Raw genomic sequence first — 27981 nt, 5'->3', positions numbered from 1 at the left:
CTCACACACACACTCAGATACACTCACACACACATATACACAGTTACAGTGTGCAAAATATATTGCCTCATTTAAATACTTTCTAGTCAAAAAAACCTTTGAGATTTTCCTTTATCAAGCGATATTTCTGTCAGGATTATAAATGAAATAAACGGAGGTTCAAAAGAAAAAAGTGAAAAGAATTGTATGATTGGTATAAGCAGAGCAAATTTGACTACTAGCAACCATGCAAGACCTGGTAGACCACCAAAACTGCCCCTATCAGATACACAGCACTTAAAGCTTTCCTCTTTGCGAGAGAGGAGAAAATCAAGCTCCACTCTTCCTTCAGTTCTGAAAAACTCCACAGGTGTTTCTGTCCATCCTTCCACTGAGCAGAGCTCAACAGCATTACTGAATCGTGAGAAGCAGAAAAATGCTCCCAACTGAACTTTGGAGGTGGATAAACATCCCTGCAGATTTCTTTGAAAAACTGAACGGACGCTGTAAAAAAAAAAAAAATTAAATAAAGAAATAAAACAAAACCCACTGATTTATTTTACATGATCTAAAACGAGTAAGAGCCTTTTCAGACCCACGTCATATGTGTGAAAAAATACACCCACTATATTCAAACATATATCGAACAAACATCAGCTCAATGAGCAGTTAAGATTTTTATTTTATTATAAGATTATTATATTATATTTTATTAAATTGTATAATGTTTTTTTTCCTGACGCTAAAAATTAATCGGCCGCGTTGCAATTACGATATTGGAACGCAAGAATTGATTGAAACATGGACGACATAGTGACAGTATAATAATAATAATAATAATAATAATAATAATAATAATAATAATAATCTTTCTGTGCAGTGCGTTCAGAAAAGAAATAGCTCGTGTGTGACAGAGCTTAACAATGCGCATTATCAATTTTTACCAGTAACTGGACATCAGGTCATACAGTACGGTATGTTATGTAATATAGGATTATATAATATGCAATATTCTTACATTTGTAGATGAACTGGTCCACAGAAGCTGGAAATACAGAAGGGTTATTAAAGTCTCCCGATTACCAGTCAGCTCTCAATACAAACCACGACAGCTGTGTAAGTCGTACTGTTGAGTCTTTCACACACAGCTTATCGGGTGATGAGAGGCAGGGTGTTTTGTAGGTTACATACAATTTCGTACCACAATGACTGTCTTTATTTAATGATGCTATTAAATTCACTGTATGTTTTTTTTTCATTTAGAAAGAAAGAAACAAGATGTTTTAAAAACCGTCCGTTTCCCGATGACCAATAACACCTGGATCCGCTTTAGACACAAACAGCCTTGACCACACCATTATTTCATTATTATTCTTTGTCAGTTGACCACTGAGTGTCCAGTCTACTCCAGAGTAGATCTTGAAGCTAACTTGTCTTTTTCTCAGGGGGATGTTACCCCCTCGGCCGCTGTGCACGTTCCCTTGTCCTGTGCGCGCTCCCGCCACTGCCTCTCAACCTCCTCTTGCTCCTCTCTGCTGCAGGGGAATTTGTCTCTGTTGTTCTCCTTCTTCCACTTCATCCTCCTGTTCTGAAACCAGATCTTCACCTGCCTCTCTGTGAGCGCGAGCGCACGCGCCACCTCCGCGCGCCTCCTGCGGCTCAGGTAGGGCCGGTACAGAAACTCCTTCTCCAGCTCCAGCGTCTGGAAGCGGCTGTACGTCTGCCTGCCCCGCCTCCGCCCGCCACCTGATGGGCAGAAAGAGGGATCATGAGTAACCGAGTATTCGTGCGTTGCGTTGGTGTCAGAAGTAGAGGAGACACTGAATTCAGAGATTAACCCGGAACTTTTCTGAAGAAAATCATGATCCTTTGTGTTCAAGAAATCAATGCATACTGCGTTTCACGATACCTGGAAACTGTTCCATAAAATCTAACAAGCCTTTCACAAGCCAAGCAGGCCTTACTTTCTGACTTTCTTACTTTGCTTACTTTCCAGCTTTGACTATATTAATACTAGTAAGTGTACTACTTATTACTACTACTAATAATAATAATACTTAATAGAAACTGTCGGTTTTGCAAAAGTATGAATATCCACAGCCATGGTTAGTATAACACACAAATGCAGTAGACTGAAAATAATAATAATTAGTAGTAGTAGTATTAACAATAATAATAATAATAATAATAATAATAGAACATGACATCAGCGCTGTAATCTACATCAGATCGTTTTTAATCAGTCAGTTATTATTATTATTTTCCTTTCATCTGGATTTTGACACCTGGACAAGAGTTGACCTCGACAACTCCACCTGTGTGTGTGTGTGTGTGTGTGTGTGTGTGTGTGTGTGTGTGTGTGTGTGTGTGTGCGTGCGTGCGTGCGTGCGTGTGTGTGTGTGTGTGTGTGTGTGCGCGCGCGCGCTCATCTCCAGTAATTTCATCAGTACATAAAATAAAACACACATTCTCAGACCTTTGGTCTAATTTGCTCTAATTTGTTGTCTTCATAATAAATGAGGGTGCTTTAAGGTTTATTATTATTATTAATAATAATAATAATAATAATAATAATAATAATAATAATAATAATAATAATATTATTATTATTGTGCTTAGTTTAGGGGGGTGGTGTTGCTGTTTTTTCCCAGAGCAGTGCTTGAACTGACAGAGCTTATGTTTTTTTAAGAAGAAGAAGAAGAAGAAGAAGAAGAAGAAGAAGAAGAGGAGGGAACTGAGGCTCTTTAGGCGCTTTCTTTCTCTTTCTGGGCTGATAAGCGTCTAAAAGCGTGTGATGCAGCTCCACCGTGAAAAGTGGATCAGGGCAGGAGTTGATTCGCAGTGTTTTTTAGATTTGAACTGATGGTAAATCTCGCATTTTTTCATCTGTAGTGTCATTGTACGTCGTTTCGATCTCAGTGTTTCCCTGAATAAAGCCAGTTAAACTGCCGGTGCAGATGAACCACCACGTTTAGGCTGAGCTGGCGAATCAGGAGAGAAGCAGCCTGAGGCCATCTAAACAGAGCGATATTAACCTGAAATGAACCCGAACGAGTGAAAGTCAGTTCCTCTCTTCACAAACAGACTTGATTTGAAAATACAAATCCAGCAATAAAATGACGGCTGATCACGTGGAACTCAGTAAACGCAACTAGGCAGCTAACGCCTAAATCACATGTCGTAAAATGTGATTAGGGGTCTCATGCAGATCTACAGCCTATTTAAGTGTCTCGACTGAACCATGGAGGCTTCCTCAGATAACATCTCAGCTCGAGGCTTTATCCAGCAGCTCAGCTGGGCTGAATTAGCAAAATTATCATCTAAAAATACTTAGAAAACCACTTATCAATTTAAGTTGTACTTAAGCAGCTGGTTGGGACTGAACAAATGGAATAACCACCCACCTCTGGTTATAACGCCAATTTATCGTGTGTTATAAAATGTAATTGGGGCAATAAGCAGGCCTGGAGTCTAAAACGTGACATGGCTCTCATCTTATGGATCTCAGCTTGAAGTCTCATTCAGGCTGTATAACCAAAAGTGCTAAAATCAGGAAACTCTTAGAACAGTACAAACCCGTCCAACCTGAACTTAAGAACGTTCTTTAAAAAGATGCTTCTTCAAGGGTTCTTTAGTAAAGGGTTTTTGTTTTTTCTACACGCAACCATTTCATGCTTAAATGGTTCTTTGCATGGTTAAAAACCTTCTGACTGATGGAGAATGTGTTGTATAGGTTCTATCTAGCACTAAAAAGGTTCTGTTATTACATGCCTGACATAGAGAGGACATCAGAACCCCTTTGGTGCTAAACAGAACCATAGAGACTGAACCTTTCACCCTACAAAGAACCATGTAAGCAAAAACTCGTATGTACCATGTAGAACCATGAACCATGTAGAACTCATGGTTCCAAATATAACCATTGTCTTTACTAAAGAACCCTTGAAGTACCATCTTTTTTAAGTGCCTAGCACTTTTAAGTGACGTTGCTACCCATCTCCGGTTATAACGCCTAATTCTCACGTGTCATAAAGTCTAATTGGGGGTAATAACGTGCCTGGTGTCTCCTAAAGCGCGCGGGTCTCACCTTGGGGTCTCATCCAGGGGTACATCTGGGCTGGACAGGCTGATGCGCTCTCCAGACCATCACTCGCACAGCTCGCTTTCAGACTGCAGTCCCCGAACTGCTGGCTTAAATCCGGGTCCTGGAGAGAGTACAGGGTCTGCCCGTGCGCGGTGTCCTTCCCCAGGGGGTCTCCGATGGGCTCTGCGTACGGCCCTGCGCTGTGCGTGTAAGAGGCGTGCGCGTGAGGGAAGGGTGCAGCTCCGTGGGGGTAAAAGTCCTGCAGCTGGGCTTCGTGTGGGGCAGCAGGTCCAGCGCTGTGTCCGTACAGCACAGCCGAGCGCCCCCCGAAATCCCCCGCGTAGCCCGAACACTCGTAATAGCCGGAACGAAGAGACTCGGTGCTTTTGAATTTGGTGAGGAGAGAATGAACGAAATAGGAGCTCATGCTTGTTTGTTTGTTTTTGGCTTATTAGGATTTTTTCCGCTCATCCGAACTAAACTGGTTAGGCTAACAGAGCCCCCCGCTTCAGTGCGCGCTAGACTGAAGCCCACTTCTGCCGCCGTAGACATCCCTGTGAGCTCCTGTAGAGTAGAGCCGTGTTCAGTGATCAGGAACCGCGCTCTCCTTCAGAACCGAGAGATGATGCTCTGCTGAGCGTTTCCAAACTCACAGAGCAGAGAGAGAGAGAGGGGGGGGGGGGGTGAGAGAGAGAGAGAGAGAGAGAGAGAGAGCGAGAGAGAGAGAGAGAGAGAGAGAGAGAGAGAGAGAGAGCGAGAGAGAGAGGAAGTGAGAGAGAGAGCGAGAGAGAGAGAGAGAGAGAGAGAGAGAGCGAGAGAGCGAGAGAGAGAGGGAGTGAGAGAGAGAGAGAGAGAGGAAGAGAGGGAGAAAGGGAGAGAGAGAGAAAGAGAGAGAAGGAGAGAGAAGGAGAAGGAGAGAAAGAGAAATAGTGAAAGAGAGAGAGAGAAGGAAAGAGAAATACTGAAAGAGAGAGCGAGAGAGAAAGAAATATTGAAAGAGAGAGAGGAACAGAGGGAGAGAGGGAGAGAGAGAAGGAGAGAAAGAGAAATATTGAAAGAGAGAGAGAAAGAGGAGAGAGAAAGAGAGAGAGAGAGGGAGAAAGAGAAATATTGAAAGAGAGAGAGAAAGAGGAGAGAGAAAGAGAGAGAGAGAGGGAGAAAGAGAAATATTGAAAGAAAGAGAGAGAGAGAGAGAGAAAGAGAAATATTGAAAGAAAGAGAGAGAGAGAGAGAGAGAGAGAGAGAGAGAGAGAGAGAGAGAGAAAGAGAGACTGCATATGGAGGGTGGGGGGGCTGCTGCTAAACTCGCCTTCTGTAACCACACAAGTCTCGAGAGCCTTTAATCGCATTAAATCACCACGAGACAGAGCGTTTTAGCTGCCGTTCAAATTAGTTTACACGTCTGTGATTTTTAAGCTCAGACCTAAAGTCTAAACCTGCTCTAAAGGGGTTTCCGTTAGTGACCCACTATTGACGCCCCACTTTAGTTCAGGACTCGGACCCACCAGCAGCCTAAAACCGCTCAGAACAGCCTTTAACGAGCCGAGCAGACCTGAATTTGTCAAACCAACTCCGACTGTAATATTAAATGACGAGCTGCTCTGAGAATGAACTGCGCACAATATGATTTTAGAGCAGCAGCGCCGCTGTGCGGTGAACATCAGTACTTCACCCCCCACATAATTCTCACCACTCTCCCCGAAACACGCACAAACAAAATTTCTAACACAGTGAAAAGCTTCACGATTTTCTCAGACGAAGCAAGACACGCCTGTAAGCCACCTTTAGGCAGAATACCTAACATCCTAACGGGCTGCGTTAATACAGCTCGGCTGAGTGAACGAAGCAGGTAAAAGAGCGCGAGCTTTGAGAACCGCACGCGCGTCTGTCTGTTTATCAGAGCACGCTCTGCATTCGCTCAACAGCGACGCTTCATCTTATATGTTCTTCTGATTTGAACGTTAAACTCAAATTCACTGTTTCTTTCACAACCAGACTTTATTACACACCGCGAGAAGTTCAGATTATTCGCAGAAATCTATGACATTATTATTATTATTATCATTATTATTAATATTATTATGCTACTGTTGTCCTGTATGGCTGTAATGCTCTACTATACATTAGTATTTCACTCAAATTTTGTCTCCCTCAATACAAAGAAGTCATTGGAGATAACAGATCAAACGTGGAAACCCTTTATTCTTTTAATTAAAGCTTCAAAATTCTAATTTGTTATTATCAAATAAAATGTAATCATTTCAAATCCTGATTATTAACACTTTAACGTGTGGCGTCACATATGTGGATGGTTTCATGGCTTTTAGATAAACGTGAAATTTAGAAAAGGTTAAAAATCTGAGCAATAAAAACATTTTAAAAATCTGGACACATTTTTAATAAAGTGATGAGATATATGATTAAAGGAAGGCTTTTGTGCTCCATTTGGTTTATTTTATGAGTATTTAGTGCTGTTTACCTCATTTTCAGCTCTGGCAGAGAAACAGTGATGAAGCTGTAAGTCTGAATTTCACAGTGTGAATTAAACTGCATACAGATATTTTTGTTTGCTTTATTTCTTAGTATTAAAATACAATTTCTTTTTATATTAAAAATATAAACTCCCACTGTACATTTTTATATGTTCTACAGAAAACAGCTTATTTTCATGTTGTCCCACCAATTAATAAACAATAAAAATTGTTGACATTTATTAAAATAACCTAGCTGCTTTTCCACAGGCTCAGTAGAAGTGAAGGCTCAATGCAGTAATACATTACTCAATGTGGTACTTATTGCCTAAGAAAGACATATAATATACATATAATATACATATATTATAAAAGTACTCACAATAGTTAATTTTTATATAATAAAATAAACTTGTGTTGAAATTCCAAGAAAGAAACCCCAAAAATAAAAAAGCAAAGCCACATCAGGCACCAGCCCCTCTTAGTCCCCAACATAGTCTATAATACTTTTTAATTAAAGAAAATCAAAAAGTTCCCAAAAGATGAAAAGATGAGTATTAAAGACAGAAAGAGAGCGGAGCTCTGACCAAACAGAGGTAGTGGATGCGCTCTGGACGACTGCTGTGATTGGCTGTGGAGATAGTGTTGTTGAGCAGAAACACTTCCCACATTAACAGCTCTGCTGGGGTTCTTTGCGGGGGGCTTTGCGGAGGGTGTAAGAGAGGTCTGGCCGTGTGACCAGAGGGGCTGCAGTAGAGATGATGAACAGACTTTGCATGGCTTTAGGGTCAGAACACACTGGGGCACAGCGCAGTCGCCTGGAGACCAGCTGTGGCACAGCCGTCATGGCAGCTCGCATCCTCAGCTCCGCAAAAGGGGAGCTTATAATGCCCTCCTTAACAAGAGGGCTAGTGACTGTGAGAGAGAGAGAGAGAGAGAGAGAGAGAGAGAGAGAGAGAAAAGAGTGTAACTTCAGAACAGATGTTTACATACAGCCATACTCAAAAGTTGGAACCCCCTCATCAAATTCTGTTCTGTTTATTTTCTAAGTCAACTTAAGTTAAAATGTCCTCTACAGATAGCACACAAAAATACGAAAACCTTATGATTTTTTTTTTAATTTATAATAATTTTATAATTTAAGAATTTATAATAATTTGTAATTATTGTAATTTTTGTAAATTTGTAAATTATTATTAATTTGTAAAACTTTGGCACAGGCTGCATTTTATGTTCACATTTACCCCAACATCAGTCAGTAAAGTCAGTAAATACAACCCCTGGCAAACAGTATGGAATCACCAGTCTGGGATGAGCACTCATTCAGACATTTTATTCTGTAGAACAAACTCAGATCAAAAACATGATGCAATAATAAGGTCATTCCAAAGTGCAACTTGTTGGCTTTCAGAAACACTAAAAGAAATAAAAAAAAACATTGTGGAAACAAAGTAAACGTTACTTTTATTGAGCAAGCATGGGGAAAAAAATATGGAATCACTCAATTCTGAGGGGAAAAAAATGGAATCATGAAAAACAGATAAACAAAAGAACATTTAAAATACATCACTAGCATTTAGTTGCACCACCTTTGGCTTTTATAACGGCTTGCAGTCTCTGAGGCATGGACTTGATGAGTGACAAACAGTATTCTTCATCAATTTGGTGCCAACTCTCTTTGATAGCAGTTGCCAGATCAGCTTTGCAGGTCGGAGCCTTCTTGTGGACCATTTTTTTCAATTTCCACCACAGGTTTTCAATTGGGTTGAGATCTGGACTATTTGCAGGCCATGACATTGACTGAATGTGTCGTTCTCCAAGGAATGCCTTCACTGTTTTTGCCCTATGGCACGATGCATTGTCATCGTGGAAAATTATTTCATCATCTCCAAACATCTGTTCAATTGAAGGGATGAGAAAACTGTCCAAAATGTCAATGTAAACTTGTGCATTGATAGAAGAATTAACCACAGTCATCTCCCCAGTGCCTTTGCCTGACATGCAGCCCCATATCTTCAAGGACTGTGGAAATTTCAGTTCGGTCACATACATTGGCTCCAGCGTCCTCCCATTTATGCTTCATCTGTTTAGTTGTACTTTTTCGGTTTTCAAGACAAATGGCCTTAAGTTCTTTGTCTTGACGCTTTGAGGTCTTTCTTGGTCTACCAGTACGCTTGGCTTTAACAACCATTCCATGCTGTTTGTATTTGGTCCATATCTTGGATACAGCTGACTGTGAACAGCCCACATCTTTAGCAACCATGAGTGAAGAGTTACCTTCTTCAAGAAGTTTCACAATCCTCTCTTTTGTTTCAAGAGACATTTCTCTTGTTGGAGCCATGGTTCTTGCCACTCCACTTCGTCCAGCAGCCCTCCAAGGTGTCATGACTGCAGGTGTTTTTAACTGCAGACTAACGAGCAGATCTAATCTGAGGCAGGTGTCCATTTAGGGAAAGGAAATTGACTGGGTGTGTCCTTATTTTCTCCATTTTTTTCCCCTCAGAATTGAGTGATTCCATATTTTTTTCCCCATGCTTGCTCAATAAAAGTAACGTTTACTTTGTTTCCACAATGTTTTTTTTTATTTCTTTTAGTGTTTCTGAAAGCCAACAAGTTGCACTTTGGAATGACCTTATTATTGCATCATGTTTTTGATCTGAGTTTGTTCTACAGAATAAAATGTCTGAATGAGTGCTCATCCCAGACTGGTGATTCCATACTTTTTGCCAGGGGTTGTAGACAGTAATTGTTCATTAAAATGTGCAGAAGTGTGTTCTCTGTAGAGCATGTGTAACTTATTATAACAGTCTAATAAAGGTGCAGTAACAAAAATATTCTTAATTATAAGGAAATCCAGTTATATAAAAATAATCTATGACATATAAAACCACACAAACAGCAGAATGCTGAGACACCAAAAGGAGCAGCCTAGAAACTGGTTGGATTTGCTTACTTGTACACTGCACACGATGGGCACTGGTGACTCTCTTATGATCCATCAGACCCTTCCGCTTGGCCTCTGTCGCCGTTGTTGTTTCCAGTGCATAACGCTGCAAGCCGGCCGGCTCGCTCTGCGCTGGTCGAGCAGGACCCCACTCATGCCAGTGCGCATCCTGCTGCAGAAGGTGAGTGTGAATGTACTGCAGGCAGGGCTTAGCTCCAGGAGGAACCTGCCGCTGAATCACAGCACAAGGGTGCTTCTGCCTCCAGAACTCTGCCAGAGAATCCATCTGCAACAGTACGAAATGATATATGAGGATAACTCCAAATACCCTATACATAATCATTAATAGGACTTGTCTGATTAACTAAGGTCTTGTTATGTAATTTGTGAAGGCCAATTCATACAGGACAAATAATCTGTGTCATTTCTCCAAATTAACACAGAGAGTCTGTAATTAAAAGTCATATTCTGGATGTAAACATCAGCACTATGCAACAGACAACCCACTCAGTAATCTTAAAAAACCATGAATATTGTACATTCATACTGGATTAAAATCACAAATCTTCTCCGCTTCATTTCTCAGTCAGATTAAATAGATGGAATATAACTACTGCTTTTACTTATCCACTTTGTTTATGCTCTCTTACCTTGCTCAGCTTTTCATGTCTGTTACGTGAATGAACAATGGTTTGTTCTTGCAGATGTCTGGCAGGATCAGACTGAGGCTGGGCGCCCTGGAGTAGCCTGTGCACCTGATCAACTACCCCCAAGTCCCGCAGCAAGTTCTCCCTTTCCAGGAGTCCATTGACTCGCGCCACCTCCTCTTCTTCTGATACATCCAGAGCCTGAGAAATATCTCCTACTGAAGCAGGTAGGGGGTGCATGGACAGATGCTAAAGAAAAGTCAGCCAGAGGAAATCACAGAATTTAAAGTAGGGCTGAACACTGACATGAATCATTGAAAAAAACATAACAATGCATTATAATAGATGAATATATTTACTACTTAAATATAATAATACATTTCAGTGACTGGCTCAGCTTTCCAGGAAGACAGGTTCATCAAACATTTTAGCTCCCTCTAGTGGTAGATTAATGTACACCACATAAAAACTTCAAAGCTGGAATCTCGTTAATAACTGTTGGTCATTGAAATATTATAAAAAGGCAACAGAAGGTATTTTAAGATGTTTTATTAAATATTTTAAGGTATTAATGACTGACAAATATACTACAATTTTCATTTCTAGTAATTTCTTGATGCATTCTGCTGAAACTTTCTCAATACACACTAATTACAGTGATGTAGGTCAACATTTACACTTTAAAGAAGTGAATAAAGGACACACAAACAGGCAGACCGGTGTGCTAGAAGACAACTCACGTCTTGTTGTTCAGACTTTGGGCTGGAGTTTGTGGTTCGAGTTTGCGTTTTGCGCACTTTAGCTCTCTCTCCTGCAGATTCCCCCTGTAAATCCCGCCTGTGATTTCCCTTCTGCTCCTGCTTTAGACGCAGCTCCTGTAACTGCTGCCTGGACACACGAACATACAGTAACCTGACACTGACATTCCAGCATCGTACTCCAAACAACAATTAAGGGGGCACCTTACTCTGTTTATTCACATTTATTTGTGTTTGCATGCATTGGGAAGAAATGGAGATGCTTGAATATGAAGCACATACCTAGCACACTCCTCCCTCGCTTTGGAGGCTGCTGTCTCCTGAAAGAGAGAGCTGCTATGTTTGAAGTATTTCTCATATTTCTCTCCTCCCTCTCTGGGGTAGATACGTCGGAATCCTCCCAGGTGTTTGGCTTCATATCTCTGCATCTGCTCCATACTGGCTGCCTGGGACTGGCGAAGTTCCTCATTCCTAATAATAAAACAGACCAGCAGAATCTTTGTAAAGCAAGTTTTTGTCATTAAACGGATAGCTGCGATGCTTTGGTATGGCTGGGTAGTTGCAAAATATGACTGAGAAACTCACAGACATGTCAGGCTACCTGAATGAAGGTATGGTGAGTCACAAGCACTGTCTCCCCTAAATTACATCTTCTCTAACATCTTATCAAGAGAATATTCTTTATTTATATAAACATTTCCTTTTTTCCCTTTTATTGCTGTTGTTATCTTAAATGGACCTGGGAGGTTTTTTGCTCAGTGATCCAACTGATACAACAACTGACAGAACGTATCAAACAGTAATTTTAAACAATCAGGAATCTGTGTGTGTGTGTGTGTGCGGGTGGGTGTGCATGTTGACTTCTCAATGGGTGAACTACGAGAGTGGAAAGCTAAGCAGATGCACAGAGATATAATGGAACTTTGATTTTCAACTAGGCCTGGGTCTCAGTGAAACATTGTTGATACAAATGCAACTTTAACTACAATAATGATTACTGAAAGGTACATTTTTTAGATATTGGGGCAATATTCCAAATGTTTTGCGTATTTTATTATTTATGTCATGAAACTCACACATAACATTTGTGTTTCTATAGCAGTCATAAATTATTTCTATGCTACCATTTCCCAGGGATTTACCTCTCTTTATCCCTTAAAATTAAACAGGTTGTTGCTGGGCCTTTAAGACTGATGTAAACAAGTTCAGTTCTGATTGGCCACCCTGCATTATGCATCACTGAAAAAGAAGAATCCAACAGCTGACCTACTGCAGACTAAACAGGCTAAAATGCAACGATTTTGTAACATCATGGTGATGTAATGATATTTTTTTTATCAGTTAGCTGCAAGATCACAAGAACATAAGAGCATTATTTTTTAAATGATACAATGAATCATGCTTAAAATGACCAGGGACCAGTTCTGGGGGTAACAGTAACGTGATTACTTTTTCCTGTAAAGAAGCACTATAACGTATTATGGTAGAAATTCCACCAATCACAATACAGCTACTGACTTAGTAGGAATTCCACCAATTCATGTGCAAGTTATTAGCACTGATGCTAACAACATAAGTGTGGAATTAGACCTGTCGAGTATTTGGAACCTCAAATGTCTGTATTAATCACATATAATGCATCTGAAACATAAATTTCCTCTTTGTAGTTTATCCGTGTCTGTCCTTGTACACAATTTGTACATGTGCTACCTGCGACAGCTGACTTCATGACTTTGATCTTTGATTGTGAATATGTGCACTGCAGTAGAATGTAAATCTGGAGAGCAAAATAAAGATCCCTGTGCTGAAGAAGAAAAGGGAATACATTTAGAAGCAGTCCTGTAGCCTTTACATACATAGATTTTATTTTGAGGCAGCTGTTTTCGAGCTACTTAAGCTGTTTGATCATTTTAATCAACATACCTACGTCTGTCTTACTCAAAACTCAGAGACAGGCCTTTTGAACAGTGTTTACCGTGATAGGTTATTTTTTGTAAATCATGACAGGGGCTATTGGGTTTCCTCTTGTACTTTCCAGCTGGTTCAGATTTGTCTGGGTTTTAGAGAGTAACACAGAAGTAATGAGTAGTGAGATTATTTTTTCAAATGATTATTTCTTATAAGCACTCCCATTACAGTCTGAGAGATGTAATAAGCAATTTGTAATGGATTAGTTTTTAAAGTAGCTAAAATGTCAATTTTGATTTCAGGTTGGGTCCAAATTGCAAACCAATATGGGTTCTGGCTTAAACCAGAAATAAGTGTGACGTGCTAGAGGCAGATGTATTTACTGACCGCAGCAGACTGCCGACTAATAAAGAAGCACTGATGCTAATAACATGCATGTGGAATGTAATTTAGACAATGACCTGTCAAGAATTTGAAACCTGCCTGTTGGGCTCACAGGTGCTTATTAAGGTATTGAATTTGGTCAACATAATCTTTCAGGATGTTTGCAAAGGCAGTGATTGTGCATAATAGTGGCAATGGAGGACCTGGCCTCTCTGGAGCGATTCTGCTGTAGTCGTTCTTTCACCCTACGTTTCTCCTCTTCTAAAATCTTCTTGCGGTCACAAGCCCCCAGGTTAATCAGCACCAGAGTGTCATACAGCAAGCCATCCTTCACATCACGGTCCAAACGAGAGTCAGTGGTGAAGCTTGGAGAATGATTGACCTTTACATAAATACAGACAGAAGTGGTTCAAGACACCAATGCAAATATATACACAAAAAATGAAACTCCCTCATACAGCGAGAGAATGCCACAAGCAGAACGGAGGTGATAAAGTGATCTGGTGCTTAACCATTAGACAGAAGAAAAACGGAATGACACACTCCCAAAGGTATTCCTACCTCCAGTAGCCAGGGCTTGAGCCGGTGGTCCAGCAGCACATCAAAGCCCAGGATCTCAAAACAGGCACTGCCTGCCACATGGTTGGGGAAGCAGGTGTGGTAGTTGTGCTTGAGAATGGGATGAGCTGAGATAAGGGTCTTTATAATCACATCCTCAATGTCCACCCACACCTTCTCTGTGTCATAACACATGGCCTCCAGATGCTTGTTGAGGGTAGAAAGCTTCCTGCAAGAAAGTAAAACAATAGAATTTGGTGTTAGATTTATGAGATTATTTTGAGATTTCCATGACTAAATAAGTTCTTTAGTTGAAAAGCAAGATCAGATTTGTCCTAGTGAATGTCATGCAGGATCAATGCATAGATTTAGACAGATCCTATACTATGCTATACATCTCAGAAACAAACACAATAATTTTGTAATAGGAGCCAGCAAAAGTCTGTTATTTCAGGCTTTTTAAAAATACCTGTCTATTTAGGAAAAACATACTACCTCTTGCTGCCTGTGTCATCATCCCGGATAAAATTCTCACTGTGCTTGTTGATGGCATAGTTGGTCAGGTGCATGCAAACTTCATCCTTTTAGGAAAAAGGGCGGGCAAAAGAAAGAGAGAGCAAACTTCTTAATCCATACAAATGGTTAAATGTTATGTTGTATTATGTATTTGATACTTGATACTGCATCAACATTGGCTATTTTTGCTTTTTTAATGACAAGTATTTTGCTTAACAAGCTTTTCTACTTTAAAGGTGCCACATATATTAATTGAATATTACAAATGAATATATGTTTTGTAAGTCACCAAGCTGTCTGCTTTGTCTCACCAAATTGCCGCTGGTGGGTTCACTGTATTGGCTGGTGCAGAAACGGGCTAGTCCTTCATTATACACGAAAATACGGAAGGGGTCACAGCTAGTCACCAAGACGTAAATGCGCAAGTCAAACTTGAATCTGTCAATTATGAATGGCTGTGGAAAGAAAGACAATGCATTTAAACATTACAGAGAATACCTATGTAATTCATCGTGTATTTGTAACATGGGACACACATCAGAAAAGAGTTTTGATTCATGTAATGGCTGTGCAGGTTTATGAATAGTGTCTCTCACCCTGGATATATACACTTGGCAGATCATGTGTTCCCCTGGACGAATGTCCTTGCTGGACTTGGTGAGAAAGATACCACGTCCTTGGCAACCTGAGTCTGGCTTGCAAATGTACGTCTTATGCTTTTTGGCTCTGGTGTAGGCTTGAAAATCACTGTAACTGTAGCATATTTAACACACATTTAAAATGGACTGGTCTTCTGTATAGGGATTAAGCCTAATCTTAGACTGCTCAGCATTTGGAGTAGAGATGATGTAAGCCTAGACTAGACTGACCACCTAGGCTGACCTTGATACTTTAAGACATTTTCTTGATAAATAATATGCATCAAGATATTTTGTTTTTCTGAGCTTTGAGTATAATGATTTTTATTCAATATTTTACATACACAAATCCAATTAAACAAGATCAATTATGTTCTTTGTAATGAAAAATGCAATTGGTTAGTGGTCTTTAAAATACTGACAATATCCACAATTCGCTCAGAAAGATAAATATTGTGATATTATATGATATAATTGATCGCAATAATGATAAATATCATCAAACTGCCCACCTCTAATTTAAGATGGAACATATGGAATATCTGTGACACATATAACTGGAACATTATTTTTTTAATGCCTTAGGAGCTCTAAAGTAGAAAAAAAAACTCACTCTGCAGGAAGGCACCAAGTTCGAGGGAAGATGTTATAGTCTTTGGGAAAGAGCTTCAACATACGGTTCATGTTTCTTGCAAGAAGATCTTTCCTGCAGATCTCGCTCATTCCTGGAAAATGGTTGATTTTCTTCATGGCAGAAAAAAACAGGTACCATTAGTGCAAAAACAGGACAGCTGAAAACAGGCCTACATTATAAGTGGAGAAAAACAAGTGTAAGTACTTGGTATCGCTTCATATCCATGACTCTGTCCAAAGAGACAGAGCAATCTGTCCAAAATAAGGTCCAGTCTTCTCCTTCCCCAGCCTCTCGCAGGCCATATCTGTGAGCAGCACGGCGCACTTACAGAAAGGACAGAAAGCTCAGTGAACACTAAATCACGAATGAGGAGTTACAAGAGTGCAAGACTGCTTACAGAGAAATCTTCCTTAATTGAATCCTCAGCATTTTCAACCAAATCTCTATGAGCTGCATCAGTATCAGTTTCTACGGAAAATAGTGATTGTGGAGTATTCCTTGTACTGAAAAGCAGTTACAACATGTTGAGATTAAGCTCACTTATAACAAAGGCCAAGAACTCCATGAATAAATATTTAAAATACATGACTACAACATGTAAAGTCAGAGATGACTATTCATTTCTTTAAGTTCCAGTTAAAACAGTCATTAAGTACATGCTTTTTTTCATTTTTCAGGAGATTTTTGAGGAGAATGGATATAAAATAATTAACTAGCAAGAACAAAACGTGAAAAAAACAGTAGCTTCCAAAAAATGTTGGAATATTAATAGGTTCATAATATTAAAAGCTATACAGAAAATAGGATTGCTAATAACCTTGCAAGACCTGGTAGATCACCACAAATGTCACCATCAGATAAACACCACTTAAAGCTTTCATTTTTTGAGTGGGAGGAGAAAATTAAGCTCCACTCTTACTTCAGATCTCAAAAAAAATGTGGTGTTTCTGTCCATCCTTCCACTGTGAGAAGACAACAACTGAGTTTGAAAGGATGTGTAGCTGTCAAGAAGCTCTTGGGAAATTGAAATAGATAAAAAGAAGAACACTTGTAAATCAAACAAAGGAGAAGCTGCTAGTGTCCTCAGAACAATGGACTGACCACCCCAGAGTCCCTAAGTCATTTTGAAATTGTGGAAAAAATATCTCTGCAGATTTGTTTAAAAACTGAAAGCAAGTCTCCAGAGAACAATGGAAGCTGAAAGGCAAAGAAAGACTGGACACCCTAAACACTATTCCTTTAAATTATGTTAGTTCTTCTTCTGTATACTTGTGGGTTGACTATGCATCTCCTGATGCTGAAAAAACAATAACTTGGGCTTAATGGCCATTTTTATTAGAAATTAAATAAAAGAATGAATTAATGACTTTTGCACAGTACTATTACATAGTATAGTACAGCTATTACACTCTTAAAATAAAGCTCTTAGAATAAGACAGGCATGTGGGAATGAGTTACCAAAGCTGTTCTTGTTGAATGTTGTTCAAACATTGGAGCAGCATTGTAAAACTCAACTGCAGTCACATTTGTTTTTCTTATGGTGTCTAGCACATATGATCAGGCAAGAACCTGTGAAAACATCACCCAAACTGCTGTGCAGAAAACATATTTCCACACCTTCTTCCCCTGCAAAACTGCTCCCTGACAGAACAAATTACACTAATTACTTATAACAGTCAACATTACAAGGAACAGAAAAAGTCAAAATTACTGGCCATACGCTACAACTGCAGCACATAGAGATTAGGCTGAAAATAGTCATAATCCATCCAGAATTCACATCCATTAGACAGGAGCAGAACTTACCACTCTCATATTTACAATTGGTGAGATTGATCCACAATCATCTGGAAAAGAGGAAGCAGACAAAGGGACAGACCTAGGCAGTGCTCAGAGTTTCTAAAACACTCTTCTGGCTGACAGTTTCCAGCTTGTTGAAGATAACAAGACTTATCTATTGAAATGACTAAGACTAACATATACAACGGCTCTAACCTCTTGATTGTGACAGTAATCATGTAACATGGCAACATGAACAATAGCTAACGTTTAAGTAAACAGCTTACTTTTTCTTTCTTTTCTTTTTTTTCTTGTTCCCTGTAGATAAAGGGGTGAGAGTGCAGGGTTCAGCATGGTCATCGCTACCCCAGCCCTCTCCCTCCTCTCCTGCTTTGGGTTCACACTGAAAGGAGTCCTGGGGCTCTGGACTCTCTGCAGGAAGCCCCATGCTTAGAGGTCAGAGGAAAGACAGGAGTCAAATAACATGAAATCAAGAAGGCCTTCTGACTGACCATCTCAGATTTGCTTAGCATTGTCAGGAAAAAATATCACTATACTCAGCTACAGTGTGTAAAATTCTAGGCTTGCATCATGATTATTTCTACAGGTACATCTGCGCTGGAAAATCTGCCTGGACAGCCAAGATGTGGAATGAGGTTTTATGGATTGATGAGTATATTTGTACAACCCCATTTCCAAAAATGTTGGGATGCTGTGTAGAATGTAAGTACAAATATGAGGCAATGATGTGCAAAATAATGTAAACCATATTTTAATGGAAAATACTACTGTATGACAACAACTCATATATCAATTGATATAGGATTTCACCTGTGAGGGGTTGTGGGTTCTCCTTTGTCATATTTTTAATTTCATAATGCGACAAATGTTTTCAGTATAGACAGGTCTGGACTGCAGGCAGGCCAGTTTAGCATGAGGACACTTAATACAGAGCAATGCTGTTGTAACACATGAAGAATATGGTTTGGTATTATCTTGCTGAATTAAGCAAATCCTTCCCTGAAAAAGGCGTCATCTGCATGGCAGCATATGTTGCCAAAACATGTATATATCTTGAATACTGGCTTTTGAACTGTACGATGATAACAAGCTGAGTGGTCTTTTTCCCAGAGGACATAGCGTCCTTGATTTTCAAAAAGAATTTCAAATGTTGATTCGTCAGACCACACGACACTTTTCCACTTCACCTCAGTCCATTTTAAGCTCAGGCCCAGAGAAGTTGGCAGCATTCCTTGATCCTGTTTATATATGATTTCTTCTTTGCGTTTTGGAGTTTTAACTTGCAATTGTTGATGCAGCGACAAACTGTTTTCATAAACACTGGTTTTCAGAAGTATTTCTGAACCCATGCAGTGATTCCCACAACAGAATCATGTCTGTTTTTAATGCAGTGCCACCTGGGGGGCCCAATGATCATGGCCAGCAAATACTGGTTTTTGGCCTTGTCCGTTGCATGCAGAGATTTCTCCAGATTCTCTGAATTTTATAATTATATTATGTATTGTAGATGAAAAACAAAGGTTCTTTGCTCTTTTACACTGAGAAAAGTTATTCTTGAATTGTTCCACTATCTGCTCACATAGTTTTTCACAAAGTGGTGAACTCCTCTTCATCTTTACTTCTGAAAGACTCAGCGTCTCTGAGAGGCTCTTTTTATAACCGGTCATGCTACTGACCAGTTGCCAATCAACCATCAAGTATTTTTTAAACATTACACAACTTTACCACCCTTTTGTGGCCCCCAAAACGGGCATAATTTTTCAAAAAACAATATAATTTCTCAGTTTCAACACTTGATTTGTTGTCTTTGTACCATTTTCAATTAAATATGGGGTTTAAATCATTTGCAATCATTGTATTTTGGTTTTATTTACATTTTGCACAGCTTCCCAATTTTTTTGGAAATGGAGTTGTAAATGGGATCACTTGGATTGTGAGAAACACAAAATGCAACCAACTTCTAAGACTGAATTTTGCAGGTGTGGAAAAATATCCCTGCAGATTTCTGTGAAGAACTGAGAGCAAGTCTTCTGAAAAGAATGAAAGTCGTAATAAAGGCAAAGAATAGACACAAAATACTGACAAACCTGGTATATTCAGTTGTTGAGGCTTTTGTGTAACTTTCTATTAAATTTTGTTTTCGTTCCGTTCCTGAAAAATTAATAATGTCTCCTTAATGGCCATTTTGACTGGGAATTAAATGAAGCAATGGTCTCCGGGTTATGCAAAGTACTGTACATCTCAGAAACTAATAAAACCCAAAACAGTGCATTATACTTTGTACATACTGAAGCATTAACTAAATATGACACTCCATCATGAATGTTTTCTGCAATCAGACGATTTAGGGCAGAGGCAGATTTATCCACCGAGACGTTACATGAAATAGACGAAGCTTGTCTTAGGATTTACAAAACCTGCATTACTCAAGAGCAGAACTGAGAGAATGTGCCAAATTACATGATGTCACATTCCCACACGGAAACCCAATCAACCATATCATTAGAATAGCTTGTAGCGCGCAAAGAGGGACTTAGCATCACGTTTCTATTTCCATTTCTCTCCATAGGGTGACTAGGCTATCTGTCAACAACAGCGCAATCCACACAGTCAAACAAAAGTAATCATGAACAGTGGGATACAAATATGGGACACAACACTTTATGCCTCATCACTGATGGACAGGCACCTTGGCCCCAGGTGGCCATGAATACAGGAGGGTGTGCAGGGACAACCCAGCAAGCTGTGGGAGGCCTGGGTGCTGGGTAACTGTATTCTGATCCAGTGATCTGGATAATCCTGAAGATGAACTCTTGGCTCTTGGCTTAGCTGAAACAGCCCACTGACCTAACAGAGGAGTAATGTTACCACTGAACATTCTCGTTTCTCATTCAATACCGGCATAGCCTGTTTGTACAACCAGTTCTCTAATATTTTACCAAAGACCTGTCTACAGTTGAAAAGGACATCGAAAGTGCATGTGAAACATCAACAGCAGGTGGCACAACTGGTGACATTGACAACTGCTGTACGCACTTAACCTACCTGTGAACTTGTTGAGAACAGTCTGCCAATATTGACAGAGGCCTCGGGAGCCTCTCCAGCTTCAGGTGGAAAATGACTAAACTGACTCAGTCTGCTCTCAGGTTTGGCTTGTCTACTGATACTCTGTCAGTCTCCCTGCTGGGGTGACGTACTCTGGGCCACATGTCTGTCTCAAAGCTGGCACATAGTCCCTGACAAAAAGGAACAAATTCATCTCCCCTGTGTAGGAATGACCCAAGTCGGATACACTTACATGCCGATACACCAAATCCTCAAGATCGAGTGACCAATTAGAAACACACGAAAACAACACCTGATACGTGCCAACACCAAAGATGAACTGAAGGACAGGGTGCGAGCAAGAATGAGAAGAGAGAGAGAGCGCGCTAATCCCTTATATTTGTCCAAGGTAATTAGAGAAGAGCTTGGAGATTTTTTTTAGCTAACGTTACCCAAATCTGTGCTGGAACAAATGCGCAGCCTGTAAGATTTGAATAGTCAACAAAATATGAAGTATGGCAGATAGCAGGTGAGGTATAACGCCGAAATCTATGCTCTACAAACTACTTTATCCGTTAATGTTTACTTTAATTACAAAATAATCAGCAAATTCAACCTTCTACTATATTCGTGCGATAAATAAGCCCAATGGTACTTCTCAGCAGGTCTGAAGACTCAGGAAAAGTCATTTCACACTAAATTCACTCCGGTTTTTACGAAATACCGCACAGGAAAAAAAACTAAGTTAACCAGGTTACTTGTTCGAGTGATATACAGCCTAACTAGCTATGTAACGTGTATCATTAATCATGTGCTCTTCTAGCCAGAAACACTAGCTGGCTAGCTAAGTTAGCTTTAGCATAACCACGACTGCGTGCTGCGCATTTCCAATTGCCATGGCAACAGAACGCTTCATTATAAACAGATTAGCGGCTAGTGTGGCTAACCCGAAAAACAGACTCACGAAAAAACGAACAGTTACCGGACTCCTTACAGATGAATGTGTGCAAATGCTTACCCGTTTTCGTTAGAAAAGGACACGGCAGGTGAATAACCACATCAGGCTATGGATTTCTTCGTGTCATGGCCAAGCAATAACGTGTTTTCTCACGCTCTGATGTTGCCCAGTCTCAAGAGCGGGACTAGATCAGTGCACCAGGTTAAGCGAAAGCACAGCCGTCCAATCACCTTTCGCGCTCCAATACTAGTAGCTTTCTGATTGGTTCTTGACCGTTCGAAAGAGAATAAATAAACTTTTAATTAAAAACTAATTTAGTATTCGATGTATTGCTTATTTCTTCTCTTTTAAATCTACTGTTTATAATCATGTTTTTCATTTTCCACTCTTGCCTCTCAATTTTCTAAAGGTCAAGTCTTAATCTGTATGATTTCGAATACAAGGCTTGTCTAAGAGTATGTGGAAACGAGGACAGGGGAAGAGGCTCAACTTATGTTTGCTGAGGTGTGACTGAACAAGCCTGAGAGCTTTCTTATTAATGCAAGCAAATACCGTACTGCAGGGGTAAAGCGTGTACAAACATACACTGTAGTGCGTCAAGGATCAAAAACAGTATACAAATAACAGGTAGGTTTCAAATTTAGTTTTAAACATGCATTTTACAACATATTTTATAAACTTTCAAAATAGAAATTTGAATGGAAATCAATAAATGAATATATAAAATGGAGTCTAGGGTAACATTCTGACGGGCTAAATCACTGTCACCACCCAGAAAACTTTCTTCCAGCAGATGCATATCCATCAAGTAATGACAAGTAAAATATATTTTTTGGTCTTTTTATTCAACCGACTTTTGTTGTTTCAATCTTTCAAGTAAAACAATGTGGAATTACAAGGGAACATTAGGAATGTAACAAATTAGAAGAGACAAACAAAATAAAAATAAGACCATCACCACATTCTACCCATACCCCAAAATAAGTCTCTACCCCCAAAATGGGACAAAGACAGCAATTTACAGCCAAGGTTCAACCGAAACAAAAAGAAAGGAAAAAATCTCTGAAGGTTCTTGCAGGAGTATTTGCATTTAATCTTGCCATAAAAAGGACAATTTTTAAGAAAAACAGATGACAATAGCGATTTACACTTGAGAGGTGTTTTCAATTTGGTTGCACTTCAACAAGAACACACCTCCTGTGGTTTAGGATGGAAATGTCTTTATTACACTTTGAACACTAAAAATGTTTGAAGCCCAAACTTCTTTCCTTAACAAGGCATACAGAGATCCCCTCCGATGTGGATCAGCAGGCACTCTCACTTTGTCACACTGATTTGAGACTGTCTGACAAAATTTAATGAGTAGACCATATTGACTAATACTTTGGAAAGAACAGTGAAAAAAAATGAGGCTGCCTCTCATATCCATATTGCCAGAAAGCAAATGACAAGCAGACTTCAAGATTCATCACAAACTCAAGAGCTATACATAAACATTGTGAGGTACCAGTAGAGAAGTAATCTGATTGAAAAGGATTTAAAAAAACTATCACAATGCACTCAAATGCCAGGGACATCATGTGAGATGTGCAAATGGAAAAATGCAGGCTGGACTTAAAAGTAATGGACAGGGAAAAAAAAATACAAGACAAAGAGGTCTGAGCAGACTAACTCCAGCATAGTGCAGCAAAAATCACATTTACAGACCTGCTCTCTTCTTCATACCCTGGAAGAAACCACAGAATTTTCTTAATTTATCAACTGACTTGAAACAAACAATAGTCAACAGCTGGCAAACATTTTGTCACAAACCAACTGTTTAAAAACATTATAACAATTGTACAATCCCACTCAATCTTCCGAATGTAGCATAAATGACTTTTCGTGACCCCGCCCCTGCAGCACAAGTAAACTCTGTATAAAGGGTACAACCTAAGTGACCCATCTTAACACATATTTCTTTTAGTATTCCAGTCTTTAAATGATTACAGTACATAGTGTGAACTACTAACAACTCTTGCCCCTTGCCCAGCTTTCCAAAGTCCTTATGGTACGGTGAGGTACTGTCCTTATGATCTCATCACCAGGACTGCAATGCCACATTTTAATGGGTACCCTTTTTGCCCCATCTGTCTGTATCTATGCTCCCTCTCCACACTGAAGATGGCTTAACTTGACATAGTTGAGAATGCACCAAAAGCAAGTTCAGCTTGTCACAAAGTGCAACAGACTCACAATTTGATCTCTCCTCGCCAACAACATTAAAGTATGGCAAGTTATACAATTGATCCCCGTTTATAAAAACCAGTAAAACCTTTCCTCGTCACTGCATTTCTTTTGTTATTTCCACCAGCTTACAGTTCCATCTCATGTCCTGATCAAGTCTTGGAGTGCCGTTGTTGGGACGTCGAGGAGCGGGTGTTGCTGGCTGGAGTGCGAGCCTGGGCTGCTGCAAGTGCAGCTACGCTCCGAAGCACCCTATCAGGAGTTCCCTCACTAGATCCAGCGCTCCGCTCTGGCTTCTCATGCTTCTGCCTCTCTCTCCTGCTTTCACGACCTCTGTTATCTCCAGTCTTTTTCTGCCTGCTTTTGCCTCTCTCTGTGTCACTGCTCGAGGAAGGAGCTCTTGAGCGAGAGCGCAGCGGCCCCGTGCTCCGTGAGCTCAGGCTACGAGTGCACTGGCTACTGTTACTGCTACTCCGGCTCCCACTGCTGCCTGGCCCTCTTTCACTGCTTATGCTACTGCAGGCACTGTGGCCTCTTGAAGACCTTGTTTCTTTGTTTTCATCCTCCACTTCTTCCTTGTGGTCAGCAGTTTTTTTCTTTTCTTCTTTTTTGGCCCTCTTGTTTTCAGCCCTCTTATTTTCAGCTTCCAAAGGAGGCACAAGGTTGCCTGGTCGTTGCCGTGTGGAGCGGGCAGCAGAAAGATTTGTTGCAGTGGTTGACTGTGAAGGATCTGATGAACGAGTAGGAGTTTGCTGACCACTACCTGTTTTATTATTAACTAAATTTGTCCTTGAGGAGTCCTGTCCTGGCTTGCCCTTGCTTTTTTCAGATGCCTGTTGCTGCCCAAATGCCTTACCCTTGGAGCTAGGACTTGGTGTATCTGGTCCCCTTCCTCTCATAGCCAAGAGCTTGGCAGCAGCATTGAGGGCCGAGCAACGTTTGCCCAGTACCTCAGGCTCAGGGGAGGTTGGAGTCATCAGCTGTGAAGCAGGCTGTGAGCCTGTGGATTTACGGGTTACCCTAACTGGAGTCGCTCCTCTAGACTCCTCCTCTTTGTTGGCCTGATAACCCTTCTTGTCTGACCGCCTACTACATCTCTCATCACCTTTGTCATTCCTGTTCTCTTTCTCCAAGCTTTTTTGTAATGAGCGAGTAAGGCGTCTCTTTGGGCTAGAAGAGTCCTCAGAGTCTGAAGAAGAGGTGGAGGAGTTGGAACACTGTCTTCTTGCAGATGTCACTGGCTCCTTATCAGTCCCTTTGTCTGTGCTCTCTTTTTCTGAGTCTGTCTCCACTCGTTTTCTCTTTGCAGGCATCCTACTCTCCCCAGCCTTTTTTGACCGAGATGAGCGTGTCCCACAGGAAGAAACAGAGGACGGAGAGGAGGACCGGACAGATTCTTGACTGCTTTGTCTGCTAATGCTTCTTTTCTTGCCTGAAGCTCTTCTTTCTTGTTCTTCTGTTAGACTCTCTTCCTCTACTGGCTTCTCAGCTGCATCCTTTTCAGGTGCAGATTTTACTTCTGAGGATGCAGGTAGCGATGCATCAGACATTTGATCCTTTGGCAAATTCGCTACCCTCCTTTTGACCTGAGTATCATCTTTGTCTACTTGCTCAGGATTTCCAAAGGGCTCCACCTCCATTTTCTCTGTACTTTCAATTACGCCATCCTCTTTTGATACATCCGAGCCTTGCTGATTCTCAGTTTCAGGTTGCTCTGCAGGGGACAGAGGCCTTTGTATGGTTCTCTCACTGGAAGCCAGTGAAGGCTGAGGAGGATCTGTTGTCCTTTGGTTGGGTGATGGTGAGGAAGGTACAGGGGCTAGAACTGTTTGTTCAGGCTTAGGTTGAGACTGAGAAGGAGCAGGAGCATTAGGATTAGGTGTCAGCTGTTGTGGGGTTTGTGGTACATTAGGTTCAAGAGAAGGCTCAGTCAAGTCGCATTTTGGTGATGGCGGAGGGGAACCAGGGCTCAAAACAGGTTCAGATGATACCTCATGGGATAGTTGTGCAGATGGAGGGCAAGACTGTGAAGATGTTTTAGATACAGTTGGAATATGAGATATTTCTTGAGGGCTTGCAGTTGCTACCTTGCTCTCAGGAGAAGGCTGTGACACCAATTCAGTAGACGTAGTTGAAATTTGTGGGAGAGTTGCAGTCTTATTAGATTTTAGTGATAACTCTGAAGTAGCGCTGTTGCTTGCTACAGCTGATGGCTGTGAAGAAGTTGTTACTTGACTGTTTTGAGAAACTGAGAACAGAGATGAAACTGAAGGTTCTTGGGCTAGTACAGGGGCACAGCTAGCACTGGTCTCGCTTGGGATAGCGGCAGGCTGCAGTGAAGGTGAAGGTTTTGTGTTGGTCTGACTAACATTTGCTGTAGGAAGGGTTGAAAGGGTTGCAGCTGATATGGTTAGAGAGTTAGAGTGGGGAGCTGTAGTTATCAGGCTGGTGTGCTCAGCCTTCACTGAGATTTCTGAAGTATCCGTTAGCTGTATCTGCGATTCAACAGGTGTTGGAGATGGAGGAATGGGTGTAGTAGACTGAGTGGTTTTAGAGTCTGTTTTAGGAAGTGGGGTGAATTCAGATGATGCAGAAGGGACATCAGCTAAAGAGCTTACTCCTATGCACTCAGGAACAGAGGGCAAAATTAAAGGTTCAATACTGGAACTAGGCGAGTTAAGGTTTAGAGACGGAAGATTTTCCTGTGAAAGACTTCCGGATAATGTTGCAAGACAATTTTCCTCTTGTCCAGATTTACCAGTCGGTGCAATATTTGTGCTGGAACCTTTGCGAGGGCGGCCCCTCTTTCGTTTTGGTGAGAGGGGTGGACTCTGTTCTTCACTCCTTGAGTCCTGGACCCCAGTTGTTTCCTGTTCTGCGAGTTCTGCTGGTTTAGATGCAGTTTTGGGGGGTCTACCCCGTTTACGCTTCACAGACACAGAATTAGTAGCATTGGGATCAGAAGCAACAGGGGGGCTGGTAGTGCTTTCCTTAGACAAATTAGGGTCCTGTTTCTTTGGTGATAGAGGGGTGCGTCTGTCTAGCCCTCTGCCTTTACCTGCATACTGTTCTCCTAACTGAGCAGCCATACGAGACTCTGTCTCCAGGCGCCGGCGCACTGGCAAGTTGCGAAGGACGGGCATATCTGGCGAATGTGTAGGAGAGTAAGGTTGGTAACTTCTCCCTGGACTTGAAAGTGATGAAGATGGTGAGACCTGGTCCTGTCCTTGCTGCTGAGGAGGAGATGTGGAAGGTGATTTAGGAAGAGGCTTATCTTTCAGAGACTGACTTGCTTGATCAGGAGAGTGGGAGGCTGGAGAGTGGGAGGCTGTGTCTTGGGCTGACTCAGAGTGTTCCATCTCTTCTGACGAACCTTCAGTCTGTATTCCACCACTTCCACTCATTCCCCTCTTCCTCCGCCTTGGTTCCTTCTCTTCAACTACAGTAACCAGGCGGCCAGGTAGCTTTCTAAGGACCTTAGCAGACGGGGAATCTTCTGGAAGGCCCTTGAGGACCTCTCCATCAGCAGTCTGCCGCTTGCGTGGTGAACGTGGGTGCGGAGATGCCAGTGAAGAAAAGAGTGAGGGTTGGTTATCCTGCTCAGGCTGGTGTTCTGGAGAGCAGATGGAGTCTGAAGATACAGATGCCCCCCTCTCTCTCTCTTTTACATCCTGCTGAGAACTATATGACTGTACCTCTACTCCATGCTCATCATCTGCTTCTCTGTGTGCTGCTGCCAGTGTAGACGTAAGTCCACTTGAGCTTCTGTCCACTGATGGAGAGGCAGCTGCTGAAGGCACTGGACCAGATGGAGAGGGAGGTTGGTGATGTGGGGATGGTGCCAGTTTGGATTTGGAGACCAAATCATGTGTTGGAGATTGTCCAGAATCTGAGGCGTGCTGATCAGTTTGGGGCATCACATTATCTGCCTGGGTGGGAGCTGGGGAGGCCACGTGTTCTTTGGTTGTTCCTCTCCCCCGTGCACTACTACGGAGTCTTTCAGGCACTTCTCTGGGCTGGGGAGACTTGAGGCTCAAGCTGGACCCAGAGGAACGGTTCCCACTATGCTCAGATGTCAGTGTCTCACCCCTCTTCCCTTTCTCTCTGTCAGGCGATGGATGTGTTGAGGACACATCATCCGTTTTAGCAGGTGTTCCTCTAAGCCTACCACTGACCCTCGTAGACGGAGCACCTTTCTCTTTGTGTTTGCGTGCACGGCGAGCTGGAAGATGCTCCTCAGGACTGGGTGGTGCGGAGTCCTCTTCATCATTATCAGATGACTGATGCAGTTTCAGACCTTCCTCCTTTGCTTGATCTAGTCCTTTCCTTGCAGCTTCAACCTGCTCCTGTTGTCAGGACAAAAAAGCATCACTCAAGCACACATCTTAAAAAAATATATATGAACCATTATCAACTTGATCAATGCCATTA

At 41.2% G+C, this 27981-nt stretch overlaps 3 protein-coding genes across 9 annotated transcripts in view; all 3 read right to left on the bottom strand.

Annotated features, from left to right (window-relative positions):
- Positions 1-786: 786 nt before the first annotated feature.
- Positions 787-4668, bottom strand: hoxb8b (homeobox B8b). The gene is made up of 2 exons (XM_017725306.2): positions 4067-4668; positions 787-1725 (listed from the first exon to the last, which is right to left on the bottom strand). The coding sequence occupies exons 1-2, from the start codon at positions 4488-4490 to the stop codon at positions 1421-1423; spliced, it is 729 nt and encodes a 242-aa protein (XP_017580795.1). The 5' UTR covers positions 4491-4668; the 3' UTR covers positions 787-1420.
- A 1897-nt stretch (positions 4669-6565) lies between these two features.
- ttll6 (tubulin tyrosine ligase-like family, member 6) lies at positions 6566-21517 on the bottom strand. Of its 2 annotated transcripts, XM_017725355.2 has the most exons (15): positions 21385-21517; positions 17588-17749; positions 17328-17365; positions 15726-15844; positions 15501-15631; positions 14846-15002; positions 14561-14704; positions 14229-14314; positions 13737-13962; positions 13379-13557; positions 11166-11354; positions 10866-11013; positions 10129-10374; positions 9488-9764; positions 6566-7449 (listed from the first exon to the last, which is right to left on the bottom strand). In XM_017725355.2, exons 2-15 carry the CDS (start codon positions 17746-17748, stop codon positions 7205-7207), a joined length of 2346 nt encoding a protein of 781 aa, XP_017580844.1. In that variant the 5' UTR covers position 17749; positions 21385-21517; the 3' UTR covers positions 6566-7204. The 2 variants fall into 2 exon arrangements, with proteins under 2 accessions (XP_017580844.1, XP_037399900.1); XM_037544003.1 differs by lacking the exon at positions 21385-21517 and having other exon boundaries at positions 17328-17368; positions 17588-17718.
- Positions 21518-22148: 631 nt separating this feature from the next.
- Positions 22149-27981, bottom strand: part of LOC108444268 (Snf2-related CREBBP activator protein) — a 29533-nt gene continuing 23700 nt past the window's right edge. For all 6 annotated transcript variants that reach the window (XM_037544365.1, XM_037544367.1, XM_037544369.1 and 3 more), the window contains one exon: positions 22149-27896. In XM_037544365.1, coding sequence (XP_037400262.1) covers positions 23703-27896 — 4194 coding nt within the window. In that variant the 3' untranslated portion in view covers positions 22149-23702. The remainder of the gene's footprint in view (positions 27897-27981) is intronic.

Source organism: Pygocentrus nattereri, chromosome 13 (genome assembly GCF_015220715.1).
Source record: "Pygocentrus nattereri isolate fPygNat1 chromosome 13, fPygNat1.pri, whole genome shotgun sequence".
Lineage (NCBI taxonomy): Eukaryota > Metazoa > Chordata > Actinopteri > Characiformes > Serrasalmidae > Pygocentrus > Pygocentrus nattereri.
Note: the sequence above shows the minus strand (reverse complement) of the source record. Positions and strands in the feature narration are given on the sequence as shown.

Bases quoted from the DNA above. Each gene is read 5' to 3' on its own strand.
- ttll6 (XM_017725355.2), bottom strand. From the start codon at position 17,748: ATGGGGCTTCCTGCAGAGAGTCCAGAGCCCCAGGACTCCTTTCAGTGT. The intron at 15,845-17,327 runs GTAAGTTCTGCT...CCTTTCTGTAAG, and splicing joins CAATTGTAAATATGAGAGTG to TGCGCCGTGCTGCTCACAGA. The intron at 15,632-15,725 runs GTACTTACACTT...TCTGCCATGAAG, and splicing joins TGGATATGAAGCGATACCAA to AAAATCAACCATTTTCCAGG.
- hoxb8b (XM_017725306.2), bottom strand. From the start codon at position 4,490: ATGAGCTCCTATTTCGTTCATTCTCTCCTCACCAAATTCAAAAGCACC. The intron at 1,726-4,066 runs GTGAGACCCGCG...TCTGCCCATCAG, and splicing joins CCCCTGGATGAGACCCCAAG to GTGGCGGGCGGAGGCGGGGC.